The 13534-nt window shown below is 44.2% G+C and overlaps 2 protein-coding genes across 11 annotated transcripts in view; one reads left to right on the top strand and one right to left on the bottom strand.

Moving 5' to 3' along the window:
• The window catches only part of nav2a (neuron navigator 2a), a 104792-nt gene extending 97263 nt beyond the window's left edge, over positions 1 to 7529 (top strand). For all 10 annotated transcript variants that reach the window (XM_026177713.1, XM_026177729.1, XM_026177735.1 and 7 more), the window contains 7 exons: positions 907 to 1142; positions 1543 to 1694; positions 1981 to 2052; positions 3629 to 3825; positions 3906 to 4024; positions 4299 to 4499; positions 4649 to 7529. In XM_026177713.1, coding sequence (XP_026033498.1) covers positions 907 to 1142; positions 1543 to 1694; positions 1981 to 2052; positions 3629 to 3825; positions 3906 to 4024; positions 4299 to 4499; positions 4649 to 4774 — 1103 coding nt within the window. In that variant the 3' untranslated portion in view covers positions 4775 to 7529. The remainder of the gene's footprint in view (positions 1 to 906; positions 1143 to 1542; positions 1695 to 1980; positions 2053 to 3628; positions 3826 to 3905; positions 4025 to 4298; positions 4500 to 4648) is intronic.
• Positions 7530 to 7569: 40 nt separating this feature from the next.
• dbx1a (developing brain homeobox 1a) lies at positions 7570 to 10817 on the bottom strand. The gene is made up of 4 exons (XM_026177796.1): positions 10383 to 10817; positions 10164 to 10265; positions 8404 to 8606; positions 7570 to 8278 (listed from the first exon to the last, which is right to left on the bottom strand). The coding sequence occupies exons 1-4, from the start codon at positions 10744 to 10746 to the stop codon at positions 7991 to 7993; spliced, it is 957 nt and encodes a 318-aa protein (XP_026033581.1). The 5' UTR covers positions 10747 to 10817; the 3' UTR covers positions 7570 to 7990.
• Positions 10818 to 13534: the final 2717 nt, after the last annotated feature.

Here is a 13534-nt window from a genome sequence, read left to right on the forward strand (position 1 = left end):
AGTCCCGAGGTCAAAATGGGAGATGCCCCCAAGGGTGGTGGAGAATGACCGAGCTAAGATCCTGTGGGACTTCCAGATACAGACGGACAAAATGGTGGTGGCTAACCAACCGGACATAGTGGTGGTAGACAAACAGAAGAAGACGGCCGTAGTGATCGATGTAGCGGTTCCGAATGACAGCAATATCAGGAAGAAGGAACACGAGAAGCTGGAGAAATACCAAGGGCTCAGAGAAGAGCTCGAGAGGATGTGGAGGGTGAAGGTAACGGTGGTCCCCGTGGTAATCGGAGCACTAGGTGCGGTGACTCCCAAGATAGGCGAGTGGCTCCAGCAGATCCCGGGAACAACATCGGAGATCTCTGTCCAGAAGAGCGCAGTCCTGGGAACAGCTAAGATACTGCGCAGGACCCTCAAGCTCCCAGGCCTCTGGTAGAGGACCCGAGCTTGAAGGATAAACCGCCCGCAGGGGCGTGCTGGGTGTTTTATATATATATATATATATATATATATATATATATATATATATAATAGAGAGAGAGAGAGTAGTTTTTAAGAGAAAGGTTTCCCACAGTAATAAAACAAAACACCTTGTGCTAAAACTTAAAATATGTCTTGGGTTCAATAAATGAATAAAACATTTTATTTCACTGTAAAAAAAAAACAAACAAACAAAAACAATGAGTAAAGCTGTCAAAAAAAGGATTTTTAATTGTGATACATTAAATTATCTGAATTTAAACAAACTATTGATTGATTAAAAAATCTAATTAATACACTTTGGTTATGAAAGGTAGAGGATTTTAGCTAACTGAACTAAAGAAAATAACATTAAGATATTTGACAAACTCAGTCATCTTCTGCAAACTGCTAACCTCCCATGACATGAATATATGTGTCCGTGTACAGGTGCAGGAAGTGAAAACGTGGACTCGCTGGTGTTTGACACGCTCATCCCCAAGCCGATGCTGCAGCGCTACGTCTCCCTGCTGAAGGAGCACAGGCGTGTCATCCTGTCAGGCCCCAGCGGTACAGGAAAGACCTACCTGGCCAATCAGCTATCGCGTCACCTGCTGCTGCTGGAGGGCCGACCGCTAACTCCAAATGCTGTCGTCACTTTCAACGTGGATCACAAGTCCAGCAAAGTAAACATGCACACAGATTCTCTACATGCTGGTTGTTAAACCCAGTCTGCAAAATGTAACAAGCACAAAAAGCTACATTGCAGAGGAATTCCTCTTTAGTGGGTCGTAGGAGGTAACAGCTGAATTTATCACCTCTAAGAGCTCCGATATTTAATTTTTCTAGGGTTAAGTAAGTGTTGGGTTGACTCTTGAATATATTGAATTTAATTCTTTATGTTTAGTTTGCAAAACTGTAAACAACAGCTACAAATATTAGGGCAACAATTATTTCAATATGTCAGAGCAGTTTGCACCCCCCCCAAAACATGGTTGTTTTCTAAAGCGTCTGGTCAGACGGGTTTTTGAGAAACAACTTGTTCCCTGGCTTAAGAGATGTAAAACGTAATCTATGTGTTTGTAGGAGCTGCGTCAGTACTTATCAGGTTTGGCCGAGCAGTGCAGCAGTGTCTCAGGGGCAGAGAGCCCTCTAGTGGTCATCTTGGACAACCTCCACCATGTCAGCTCCCTGGGAGAAATCTTCAATGGTCTGTTCAACTGCAACTACCAGCACAGGTCAGTTCACTACACATTCCATCTGCACAGTCCTCCTAAAGCTTGAATGGATTTTGTATACATGCTTAGTGTTATTACTCAATAAAGACTAGAAGTATCGCATTTATTTGAAAATGTGTACAGTTGTTCTGTAGAGCAGGTTGGCTTCACTTTACCTCAAATGAACTGAGCTGAAAGAAAACCCCTGTTAGAACAGCTCAGGGAGTTACGTCAGATTAAAGCAGAGTAAATCCCTCTCAACGTGTTTAGTAACTTCATGAAATGATGTACTTTTCTTGCCTTTCAGCCCTTACATTATCGGCACCATGAGCCAAGCCACTTCATCTGCCCCCAACCTGCAGCTTCACCACAACTTCAGGTAAACTGGGGATTTATACCATAGCTACGTAAACCCTACAGCTTAACCTGACATGCACCTCCCTAGAAATGTGACTACAGGTTGGCTCCATGCAACCCACAGCTACAGTGACAGGCCTGTTCAGAACAGTTGATTCTTCTTCTGTTTTTCTGGCTACTTTTCACCCCCGTTTTTGAATTTATCAGTGAGAGAGTAACAATCATCCCCTCAGTATAAAGAATAAATGTCATAGCATCAATATAAGAACTTAGAAATGTCAGCAAATTCCTGGAGGAAGCCTGCTGAAACTGCCAGAATGGACCTGAAGGAATGTAAAAAGAATTGGAACAGCTAGACGGACAAATATGTGTGCACCCGAAAACAAAATGAGCACAACAAAGAGCAAAGACCTGGGGGGGGGGGAGAAACCCCAGCGTTTTATTTGTTTCTATCGGCTGGCACTGCTTATAAAACACAGAGACCCAACCACACAGTAATTAAAACAAAATGCACCAGCACAAGCATAAATACCAACAACTTATATAACGGTACAGGAAAGACCTACCTGGCCAATCAGCTATTGCATCACCTGCTGCTGCTGGAGGGCCGACCGCTAACTCCAAATGCTGTCGTCACTTTCAACGTGGATCACAAGTCCAGCAAAGTAAACATGCACACAGATTCTCTACATGCTGGTTGTTAAACCCAGTCTGCAAAATGTAACAAGCACAAAAAGCTACATTGCAGAGGAATTCCTCTTTAGTGGGTCGTAGGAGGTAACAGCTGAATTTGTCACCTCTAAGAGCTCCGATATTTAATTTTTCTAGGGTTAAGTAAGTGTTGGGTTGACTCTTGAATATATTGAATTTAATTCTTTATGTTTAGTTTGCAGGCAGCACGGTGGCACGGTGGTTAGCACTGTTGCCGCACAGCAAGAAGGTCCTGAGTTCAATTCCAACATCAGGCCGGGGTCTTTCTGTGTGGAGTTTGCATGTTCTCCCCGTGTTTGCGTGGGTTCCCTCCGGGTACTCCGGCTTCCTCCCACCGTCCAAAGACATGCAGCTTGTAGGGATAGGTTAATTGGAAAATCCAAATTGTCATTAGGTGTGAATGTGCGAGTGAATGTGAGTGCGAATGGTTGTCTGTCCCTGTGTGTTGGCCCTGCGACAGACTGGCGACCTGTCCAGGGTGTACCCCGCCTCTCGCCCTATGACAGCTGGGATAGGCTCCAGCGTCCCCCGCGACCCTGAAAAGGATAAGCGGAAGCGAATGGATGGATGGATGTTTAGTTTGCAAAACTGTAAACAACAGCTACAAATATAAAACTGTAATATTAGGGCAACAACTATTTATATATGTCAGAGCAGTTTGCACCCCCCCAAAACATGGTTGTTTTCTAAAGCTTCTGGTCAGACAGGTTTTTGAGAAAACCCTGGTTCCCTGGCTTGAGAAATAGATTATGTTGTAGGCTGTCGTTGTAGAGCCTGGCAACTGAATGCTTAGATTCACATGATCATAGTTACAGCTTCTCCCTTCAGGACAGGCGGTAGGATGTTATATTTCTGAGTCCTAATATGCCTGTGTGATCTCTGATCAGGTGGGTGCTGTGTGTCAACCACATGGAGCCAGTGAAAGGTTTCCTTGGCCGCTACCTGAGAAGGAAGCTGATCGAGATGGAAATCAGCAGCCGAACACGCAACGTAGAGCTGGTGAAGATTATTGACTGGGTCCCGCGGGTCTGGCACCACCTCAACCGCTTCCTGGAGACACACAGCTCCTCTGATGTCACTATTGGTGAGAGCACGGGAGAGAACAGGGAGTGCATAGATGCCAGTGTGGAAGCACTATTTATACCTCTGCTCTGTGGTTTGCAGGACCCCGTCTCTTCTTGTCATGTCCCATGGACGTGGAAGGCTCCAGGGTTTGGTTTACTGATCTCTGGAATTACTCCATCATCCCCTACATGCTGGAGGCAGTGCGTGAGGGACTGCAGGTTGGGCTTAGTTTTTGTTTGTAGAGTTATTAAACATATTACCATTCTTCTCTTTCACATTTTTCCCATTTCATCAAAGAATCAGAAGCTGTGTCTTCTTTCATTTCTGTTCACATATGTTCCAGCTTTCACTCTTGTCTGCTGTAACTTTTAGTTATTACTCATAAACCTGAACCTCAGCAACAAACTTGTTTTTCAAAACTGTTGTCCTAAATTCTTTGTCCACCTCGAAGCTTCTCTGGGTCACAGTTCTGATGTTCGTCTCTCTCTGTAGCTGTATGGCCGCAGAGCTGCATGGGAAGACCCAGCTGCCTGGGTTATTGACACCTACCCGTGGTCAGCAACCCCCCCTCCAGGTGACTGGCCCCCGCTGCTGCAGCTCCGGCCAGAGGATGTCGGGTTCGATGGCTACTCAGCCCCGAGAGAAGGAGTCAGAAAAGAGCCGCCACAGAGTGACAGTGACGCAGACCCACTGGTGAGTAAAGAGCAGACTGTGATGCCTGTTTCTGTTCTGAGCATTTAAACCATTTAAACCAAATGCACAGTGTCTACTATAACCTGTGTGTGAAAGAAACTGCTTCGTGCATAAAGCTCAGTCGAACTGACACTTAGTTGTGCCGACAGATGAACATGTTGATGCGTCTGAAGGAGGCAGCGACCTCGTCGAGCCCACAGAGCTACGACAGCGACTCCAACAGCAACAGCCACCAGGATGACATCCTGGACTCATCGCTGGAGTCGACCTTGTGATGCTATCTGAAGGCAACACCGGCATCACTTTAAAAAAAAATTTTTTCTTTTAAATAATAAGAACTGTTCTCAGTGTGAGAACTTCCGTTTGAGGGTTGAATTTCATGCTACAAAATCCAGCCACCTTAATTTGGGTGCAGGTAACCCAAATACTTTAAAAAAGGAAAGAAAAAAAAGTGAAATTGCATTTCAGTAAACGAGCAACAGAAGTTTCTACTGCACTGCGCTGTTTGTCCTGTTTTTTGTGTTTTTTTTCCCTTCACCACTGTGGCCCGTGGCTCCTCTCTCTGGAGCCTGACATGTATTCCAGACAGACAGAAGAAAAGCACGCAGCCTGTTGCTGTTGGCGAGGCTTCATCATTACCATCATCACCAGCCATCAGTGTACTTAAAACACCAGCCAGGAGTCCTCCATCCTCCACAAGGCTGCAGCATCGGTCCAAGGACACCAGGCTAAGACACTACGGGTCCTGCCAAGCTGTAGTGTGCCAGAGCTGCCTGCAGATGGTGATACAGGCCCTCAGCTCTGGAGCGTGAGTGAACCCTGTACTTCAGCCTTCTGAAAACATATATGCTGCTGTGGGTTGAATGGATGGAGGAACAGCCAGCCACTTTCTTGCTCCTCCTCCTCTTCCATTGCTGAAGTTGCCTGTGTGATCACTGGAGGATGAATCGAGCCAAAGTGAATGTTCAGTCTCATAGCATGCCTGATCTCACTCCAACAGACTTCTCAGAGAGTTCATTAGTTGTCCATCCCAAACTAGCAAAGACAAAAAAAAGAGTCCATCGAAGGACACGTGTCCATTAAAACCAACTAAGCGATGAGTTCCTACCTGCCATAGCCGAGCGTGTTTGTGGACATGAAGGATGGGAACTGATGGCTTTCTATATGGTACCAGAGAAGTAAGCAAATACTGTAGCAAAGCTTTGTCTACACCGTGTTTTAAGAAAGAACCTTATGAAGGCAAGCTTAGTTAGTTGAATCAAAAGTTCTTATCACAAAACCTACTTACACTTTGTTTTGGTATTTTATTATATTGCACTTTTTCTTTAAGGTCCACAGAGGTTATATGGCATTATAGCTGAGAAATTATTATTCCAGTAAATCTAGAAGGATAACATGTAGGTTTTACTGGCTAAAGAGACAAATATAAACACTTACTTCCTGAGAAAAGCTTTTTGTTTCTTTTTTTTAATCCACAGCATCTGTAAAGTAACTTTTAAAAAACTGCACAGATGAAAATCTCTTTTACAGAATCCCTTTAAAGTTCTCACAAAAAGATTTTTAAATGGAAAGGGCACTTAATGGGAAGTTATCATCCACCACAGCTAGATTTGTCCTTTTTGAGGCATTCTTCTCCTCTAGCTGTGTTACAACTTCACCGTGCAAGTCTGTGAGCTCATGCTTCAACCCCCTTAGTAAACATTTGAGATCTCCATGCACATTAGCCCCAAGCAGGCGGTTGTAGCACAGAACCCTTTTGGTGCTGGACTGAATTCTAACAAACAATGCCTTACTATTTTCTACGTGCATTAGCGGATTCTTTATTCCTCTAAATGGCTGTAAACTTGACAGGGCTCTGAGTCGACTCTCACCTCGAGCGACTGCGGTTGTCGAGGAGTGATGCTGACCTCTCATCATATTATTCACCAATGCCGCATGATTGAATACACATGAAAGAGAAGTAGTGCTTTTGTATGCATGTGTGAACTGAGAAGATGGTGTAAATATTTGGACCACTATCAAGAAAAAGATTCGGATGTGTTGTGGTGCTCAATACCCGAACTTAACTTATTGATGGTTGATCGGGTGAGGGGAACTTTAAGAAAAAGTCTTTAATTTTTTTTTATACCTCATCCACATCGTTGAACTGTGCTTCTGCCACACTTATTGTCTGTTTTTATGTGATTTGTGATGAACAAAACTGTCATAACTACATATTGAGCTAATTATGGAAAACTAGTGCATATGCTGCTTTGTTTATATTAATATAATTAATCAGAGGTGAGATAAAAGTACTTGTGGTTGAATGATAATGAAAAGTGGTTTGCCATTATTTCAGTAGCTTAAAGAATTACGAATATCATACTTTTGTTTTAAGCCTCCCAGCCTGCCTTCTGGGAGGGGTGCTTAAAGCTGGGGTCATGGAGTCCAGCGCGACTTTCCATGTTTTTCTCACCTATCCTATGCAACATTCATTCTGATCTCCAAATGGAAGCCAAAAGCCGCATGCGTGTTTGTTTTCAGCACTGCCTCGAGATGTACAGCTTGGAACCAGATATGTGAAGACTTTACAGATTTGTGGCCAACGTTCTTTGTCCATTAAGTGTGTCTGTGTATTTCATAAGGCCTCTCCTGCTACTGTCCTCGTAAGCACAAAGAGACTTAATTCTGTTTGCGTGTGTAAACCCACTCTGAGAGGTGTGGATGTCTATCAAGCGTTTGACTCGTCTGTTGATTTATTACTCACAAACTCAATGAATGTTTAGCCTTCTTAGCAATGTACTTTTTTTTTTTTTTACATGTAACATAATTTTGTAAATAGTTTATTATTGTGCAGCATTTTGATGACCTTTTTCTAGACAATTTGTTACAGTACTTGAAAAGGAGTATTTTGTGTACAGTCTCTTTACATCAGAGCAGATTGGTGCAGTTTCTCATCACTGGTTTGTCCAGGGCTCAGAGAATTAAATTTGATATCACTGTACTAGTCTTAAGTTATTGTGTTTCAATAAAATTAATAATTATTTATGATTGAATGGTCAAACTGTTATCTTAAAACTGCACACACATGTGACTTGGAATTGTTTAGTTTTATTTGATTTTTGTACAAAAGGTGAAATAAACATATATACAGCACATAATACAACATAGTTATTAAACAAATTGGTATAAATTAACAAAATAGCTACATTTTTCAATAAACAACTCTATTCATGTCAATGTAAAGTAACGCAATATTCTTGGCATAAAACTTCCATACGAACTTGTACAAAATACTGTACAATTCAACAAAGCTGTGCAAAACAACAAACTGTGTCTCAGTAGCAGATCCTGTCCAGTGCGCATGCACTGATGAAGCCACAAACATGGGTGCAACTTGTTTGAACGGCGACGTTGATGGTTTGTCACAGCGGCAGTTTCCTTCTAATCTGGTCACAGTCTCATAAAAACAGATCATGGGTTATAACTCTATACTCGCTTTTCAAAATAAATTAAGATACTGTTATCTCCTCTTCATCTGACTCCGAGAAATCCGAGTGCTTACTGGAGAGGGAGGGAGAGGAGATGGTGGAACCTGCCGCCCTCATTCTCTCTGTTCCGAACTCCTTTTCTTCCTCCTCTTCCTCTTCGGCTGAGGACTTCTTGCCCACATCGCTGAGGTCCGGGTGCGGGTTGGCTTTGGTGGGCAGCGTCTGCTCGCGGCATCCACCGGAAGACAGCAGCTCTCGTTCCTTGGAATTTCTCCATTTCATCCGTCGGTTCTGAAACCAAATTTTTACCTGCAAGAAGGAGAAAATCATGAGTGGGTAAAGTTGTTTGTCGATAATGGGTTAGTCGCTAGAGGATTACGGAACTGGTTTTTACGCACGGCGTACTGAACATTTTGAGCACTTGCGAGTTTTACCTGCGAGTCTTTTAGGCCAAGTTTAGATGCCAGCTTCTTCCTGTCGGGCTTGCTGATGTATTTCTGTTTCTGAAACATTTTCTCCAAGGCTTTGCGCTGCACGTCGGAGAAAACCGCCCTCCTCAGCATCCCTCTCCGGGGTTTTCCTCTGGCTGCCAAGGGCCACGAAAAAGTCCCCGGGATTGGAACAACGGATGAAGATGCTACAGTGCAGGAAAAACAAAACAGAAAATTAAGTGGAAGCAATTAGCATCGTTTTCCGTCATTAAAGACAACCACCATGCCACAAATGTACCGAATTGCTGTACTTAAAACTGCCTGGACATGAGACCATGACATGGCCGCATGAATATAACGATTCTGCGTTAGGACCAGCTTTCAATGGATTATTATTTGAAGTTTCCCTTTTGGAACTGTGCAGTGCTTATGCGTCCTGAGTGAAATGGCACGAGGTGACTAATTAGCACATTGGCCGGTCCCCAACCGCATTGGTATGGTAAAGAGGTAGCATATCCTTTAAGGAACCCTGTGAGGGCGGATAGAGGAGTTAATAAACCGTGAACGGTAATTGTGTAGTAATGAACTAACGGTGAAAAGACTCTGGACAGGCGGCGAAGGCCATATATTATCGCAACAAAAGGAGATTTACACTTTCAAACTAAACACAACTGCATACCAGAATACTGATGCTTGGATGGGGGAGTGAAGAGTGGAGGGGAATGGTGCTTTTTTTTCGTGCCCTCAAATCATTTTCATTAAATGAACACGAAAAGCTATTCAGGACGCTGGAGTTGTTTTGTTGAGGCATTCAGCTGAGCCCATGAAAAGACTCCATCTCTATTATGATTTGTCTGAATGAAAGACTAGCGACTTTATAGACTTTTCTAAGAGATTATTCTTTATCTCAAGTCGATGATTGGCCCGCTCGGAGAAAAGAGAAACGTTTAAGGCACAGACAGAGTGGGGATTTGAGGTCAGCGGTAACCTATCCTATGAGTCGCCCAGCATGCAGAAAACTTTCCCCCGACTGCTCCAATTGGAGCACAACTGGGATTTTTTTTTTTTTTTTAACGTTGGCGTTATTTGAAAATCCCCTCTCCCGGCGAAGGACGGTGTTCCTGTCCGCACACTACTGCCTGGACTCCCCCTGACTGCAGCTGCCCCGCGCTCGCAGTAGCACCAAGAACAACGACGCGCTATGTGGTCTTGTGAGAATATTGAAAACTCTCAATAGCGCCTAATAGGGAAATTAGTGCATGACTGGTTCACGCCTTTGGTCCGACTGGTAAAAGTCACTCTCCGGGGTGTGTGGGTGGTTCACCCGGTGGGAGCTGACCAAATTGGTCACGGTGGTGAGGGCTTTGTTGCCCGCCACAGTGGCCCGCTGGCCCCCCGGACGCTGTGGGAAAACGCGGTGCCGGGGAAATGCCAAAACGCCCCCCAATGGGAAGCAAGGGGGACTATAACTCGCCACCCCGCCTCAAATTTAGAGCGTGACGATTTGGGATAATTGGTTAATTAGGGGGTGGGTGTGTGGGTCCACGCAGAGGCCAGAGCCAGCGGTCCCCATTAATGAGACAGTGATTTCTTCTTTTCTGGCTGTTTGTTTCCCTTACTGCTTCTGTTTTGGTTAAAACATATGACAGGAGGGGGTGAAAGTGTTTTACATTTAAATGCAATTAGTACAGACACGACTCTAAAGGCCAAAGAGAGTCGTAGATAAGGAAGAAGCGAGTAAAAAAACCAAATGTTGCGCCTACCTGGTAAATAAGGCGCCCTGAATATGGGGTGAAAGGTTGCGTCAAAGCAGGGGACGGGGAAGGTCTTGGTGTTCAGACTGTGGACTGCAGGGGGTAAGGACGCTGTTGAAGAGCAGAGCATGTTAAAATCATTCCTTCATTTAGAAAAGAAAAAAGTGGCTCTAAATCAAACGCATGCGCGTAAGGAGAAAGCAGAGCGATGCTGTAGTGTCTACTCACCAGTCTTTGGTGAGGGTGCGAGGATGGCGTTCACTCCAAACTTGAGAAAACTCGGATCCTTGCTGTTCGGCACCGATGTTTTAGGTGAGCACGATTCGCGCGTCCCCGTACCCACCGCTACCGTGCGCTCCAGCGCGCCGCCGGTGGACACGGTGGTGGTGGCTGTTGTCACGGAGGCGCTCGCTGACGGGACAGTCCGGTTTATAAAGGCGGCGGGACGGCTTATCCGCAGCAGATCCTCCACCAAGAAGCTGGAGTGGGTCTGGAAGGCCGACGGCAGGGTCTGGTGGAGCGGGAGAGCCGCGGCGGGCCGGTACAGCCCGGGGTAGAAGGCAGGAGGCGCAATAACGCTTGGGATCATCATGGTCCCGGCTTTAAGAAAAATTCAAATACTCCTTGTGTCAGCTGGGAGAGAATCAGTCTTGTGAACGGTTGCTAACTCCTCTGGTTTCCTCACTCTGGGGAGAGAAGTTTTATAGTAGCCTGCCCCCCCTCGGCCCTCCACTCAGGGCTGACAGCCTCAACAATGGTGCTCAACAAAGTTCTCCACATGGGTCGCTTTCATGCAGCATCTCCCGGGCCGCTGATTGGCCGGAGGACGCAATTTATGATTGTATTAGACTTCATAAGCAAGTATCACACAATGTGGGGACCACAAAGGAGGCTCAGTCATCAATTTTGCATGTTGGCTACTTTCCTTTCAGTTTGTTTTGTTTGGCAGAGCCAAGCGCCCTAATTAAAGAGCAATCTTTGTATTCAGGTATTATATTGGGAGATTTAATGACTGCTTAAAAAGATATCATTCCCTTTTAGCTTTAACGCTCCCCTTCTAGAAGGGGAGCGTTAAAGAAAAGCTTAGTTATTATTTTAATCTATTGTCAGTTATGCAAAAACTGACAATAGAAATCTTGGGGTGGATTTCTTTTAAAAGAAATCAGGTGAGATTTCTATTTGGCTGTCATTATTAGAATAAACTGCAGTCTGTTTTTGTTGTTAAACCTACACCTTCTACATCAGTTGCAGACATGGGCTGCATCTCAGATGTAAATCACTTTTAGGGTTTCATAGGATTCTCAACACTCAATCTGGCCCTCGTCATGGAATAATGTCTTAAACGGATTTCTGCTATCAAAACGCTTTAACAGATGTGTTAAATATCACTCTTTTTTGCACAGGCTTCATTCATTGCGCACTGAGCTGCGGCTGTGCGCAGAGTAGAAGTGTGCGGCCTGAGCCGTGCGCTCATGATCCTGTTAACCATGAACTAACTGTCACCCTCAGCTGCGGAGGAGGCGCCCCTCGGCCTTTCTCCCCTTCCTTCTCTCGCCTTCAGAAAAAGCCCAGTGGAATAAAAAAAAAGAAAGAAAAAAAGCCTTATTTCTAAAGACGGTTTTGTTCTGCTATTTTAACTGGCTGAATAAAAGTGCATCTGTGATTTGATTTAAAACGCATTCATATGAGCGGACACTGAAACCCCATATAAAACTCTTATTAAAGCGACTTGGAGCCTGATAGTCGTGTTCTGTCAGCCTTCCCCCCCCCCCCAGAAAACCCGTTAAAGCAGCGCAATCAGGCGAAAATGCGTTTCAGACTCAAAGAGGGAGGGGGGGGGGATCCCAATTGTTGCCAGTATTAAACCCAATTAAAAAACAAACAAACAATTAAAATAAAACCAATCTGGAGGAAATATGTGGCTTTAAAATGTAAACAAAAGCTACAACTTGATTTTATTAAAATATGTAATTTAGCCCCAGATGTTTTTTTCGTTTATATCTTTTCTTTGAGCTCAAGAGTACAACGCTCGGCGCATTTTAGGCCTTAATTACGTTTCTTTACCAAAAATTAATTTCGATCACACTCATTATATTCATTTACAGATATGAAACTCATTGTGTGCAATTTTTCAGTCTCCTTAAAAAAACAAAACAAAAAAACAACTAAAAAATAGAGTAGTTACACTCTTTAGACCATATTTTAGTTTGTTTTTGTTTTTGAAGAAAATAGGTTCACTGTTAAGTGGAAGAGCGAGTTAAAATCTGACATAATTAAAAATCAGCCTTCCTTCCCTTCTCTGAGTTGCAAATTTTGTATGAAGCTAAGCTTCATTTGGGATCAGCTCAGATCATGATTAGCACTTCTACGTCAGTCTAATATAAAGTGGCCACAATTCCGATAATTAAAAGGGAACGCCTCCGTGAAATGATCCTTTAAAGAGAGTCAGCGCTTGTAAGAGGTGCGTCTGCGTTATTCACGAGCGCAGGACGCACAAACAGGCGTTAACACAGCGCTCCGTCCCGGCAGCTACACCTCCGCTAAGTAACGAGACCTTCAAAGCTTTTTTATGAGCCTATATTCCTTTACTTGGCCGCCCGAAATCCTTCTTTTGTGAGCGGTAAGCAGATGGTTAGCAGGAAGCATAGGCTTCTCTGGCTGACCGAGACTAATTTCTACGAGCTTTGCAAGCTTGCCACGTCCCCGCTCCTTTACCAGGCCGAGTAAAAACAGCTGGCTGCGGCTGAATTAAAAGCCATTAATAGCGCATCTCTCAAACATTAACACTAACGACCCTCCCTCCCTCTGTCAGAGCACGATGCAGTCCATCACTTTTATACAATCATCCCGCAGGGATTCAGATACAAGTTAAAGTTTAGGCGGCACCACGTGATACTCTGTAGTACAAGCCCAGAAGTGTTTTATAAATCACTGCGAAAGTGTGGATCCGCGGTGGTGTTTACCGTTTAGTTTTTAATGCGTCAGTTTGACATAGCAATATTATTCATATTGCCAGTATTATTTATAGTACTCAGAATATCCTGATAGCCTTTGATAGGCCTGTCTGTATAGGGATTACCATTACAGAGTGGCAGCTGCAGGAGATGCAATTCATTTACACTCCCAGCTATACTGATTACATTAAACACTTTTCCTAAGAGTGTTATAGTTTTTTTTCCCGGCTGGGCCATGCCAGTTTACCAAATAGATGAACTTAACCATTATCTTGGCTCTCTTTCTGCTTCGTTAAGTGAAAGGGGCTGAGTAAATATGTTACCCATGCATGAGAGGCTCTCTATGGGCCGTCCTATTGTGCTGCGGGTCCGACAGGTGGTTGACTGTTTATTATTCCCTCATTATTTATCAGTGACGTGGGCGCA

Source organism: Astatotilapia calliptera, chromosome 1, assembly GCF_900246225.1.
Source record: "Astatotilapia calliptera chromosome 1, fAstCal1.2, whole genome shotgun sequence".
NCBI lineage: Eukaryota > Metazoa > Chordata > Actinopteri > Cichliformes > Cichlidae > Astatotilapia > Astatotilapia calliptera.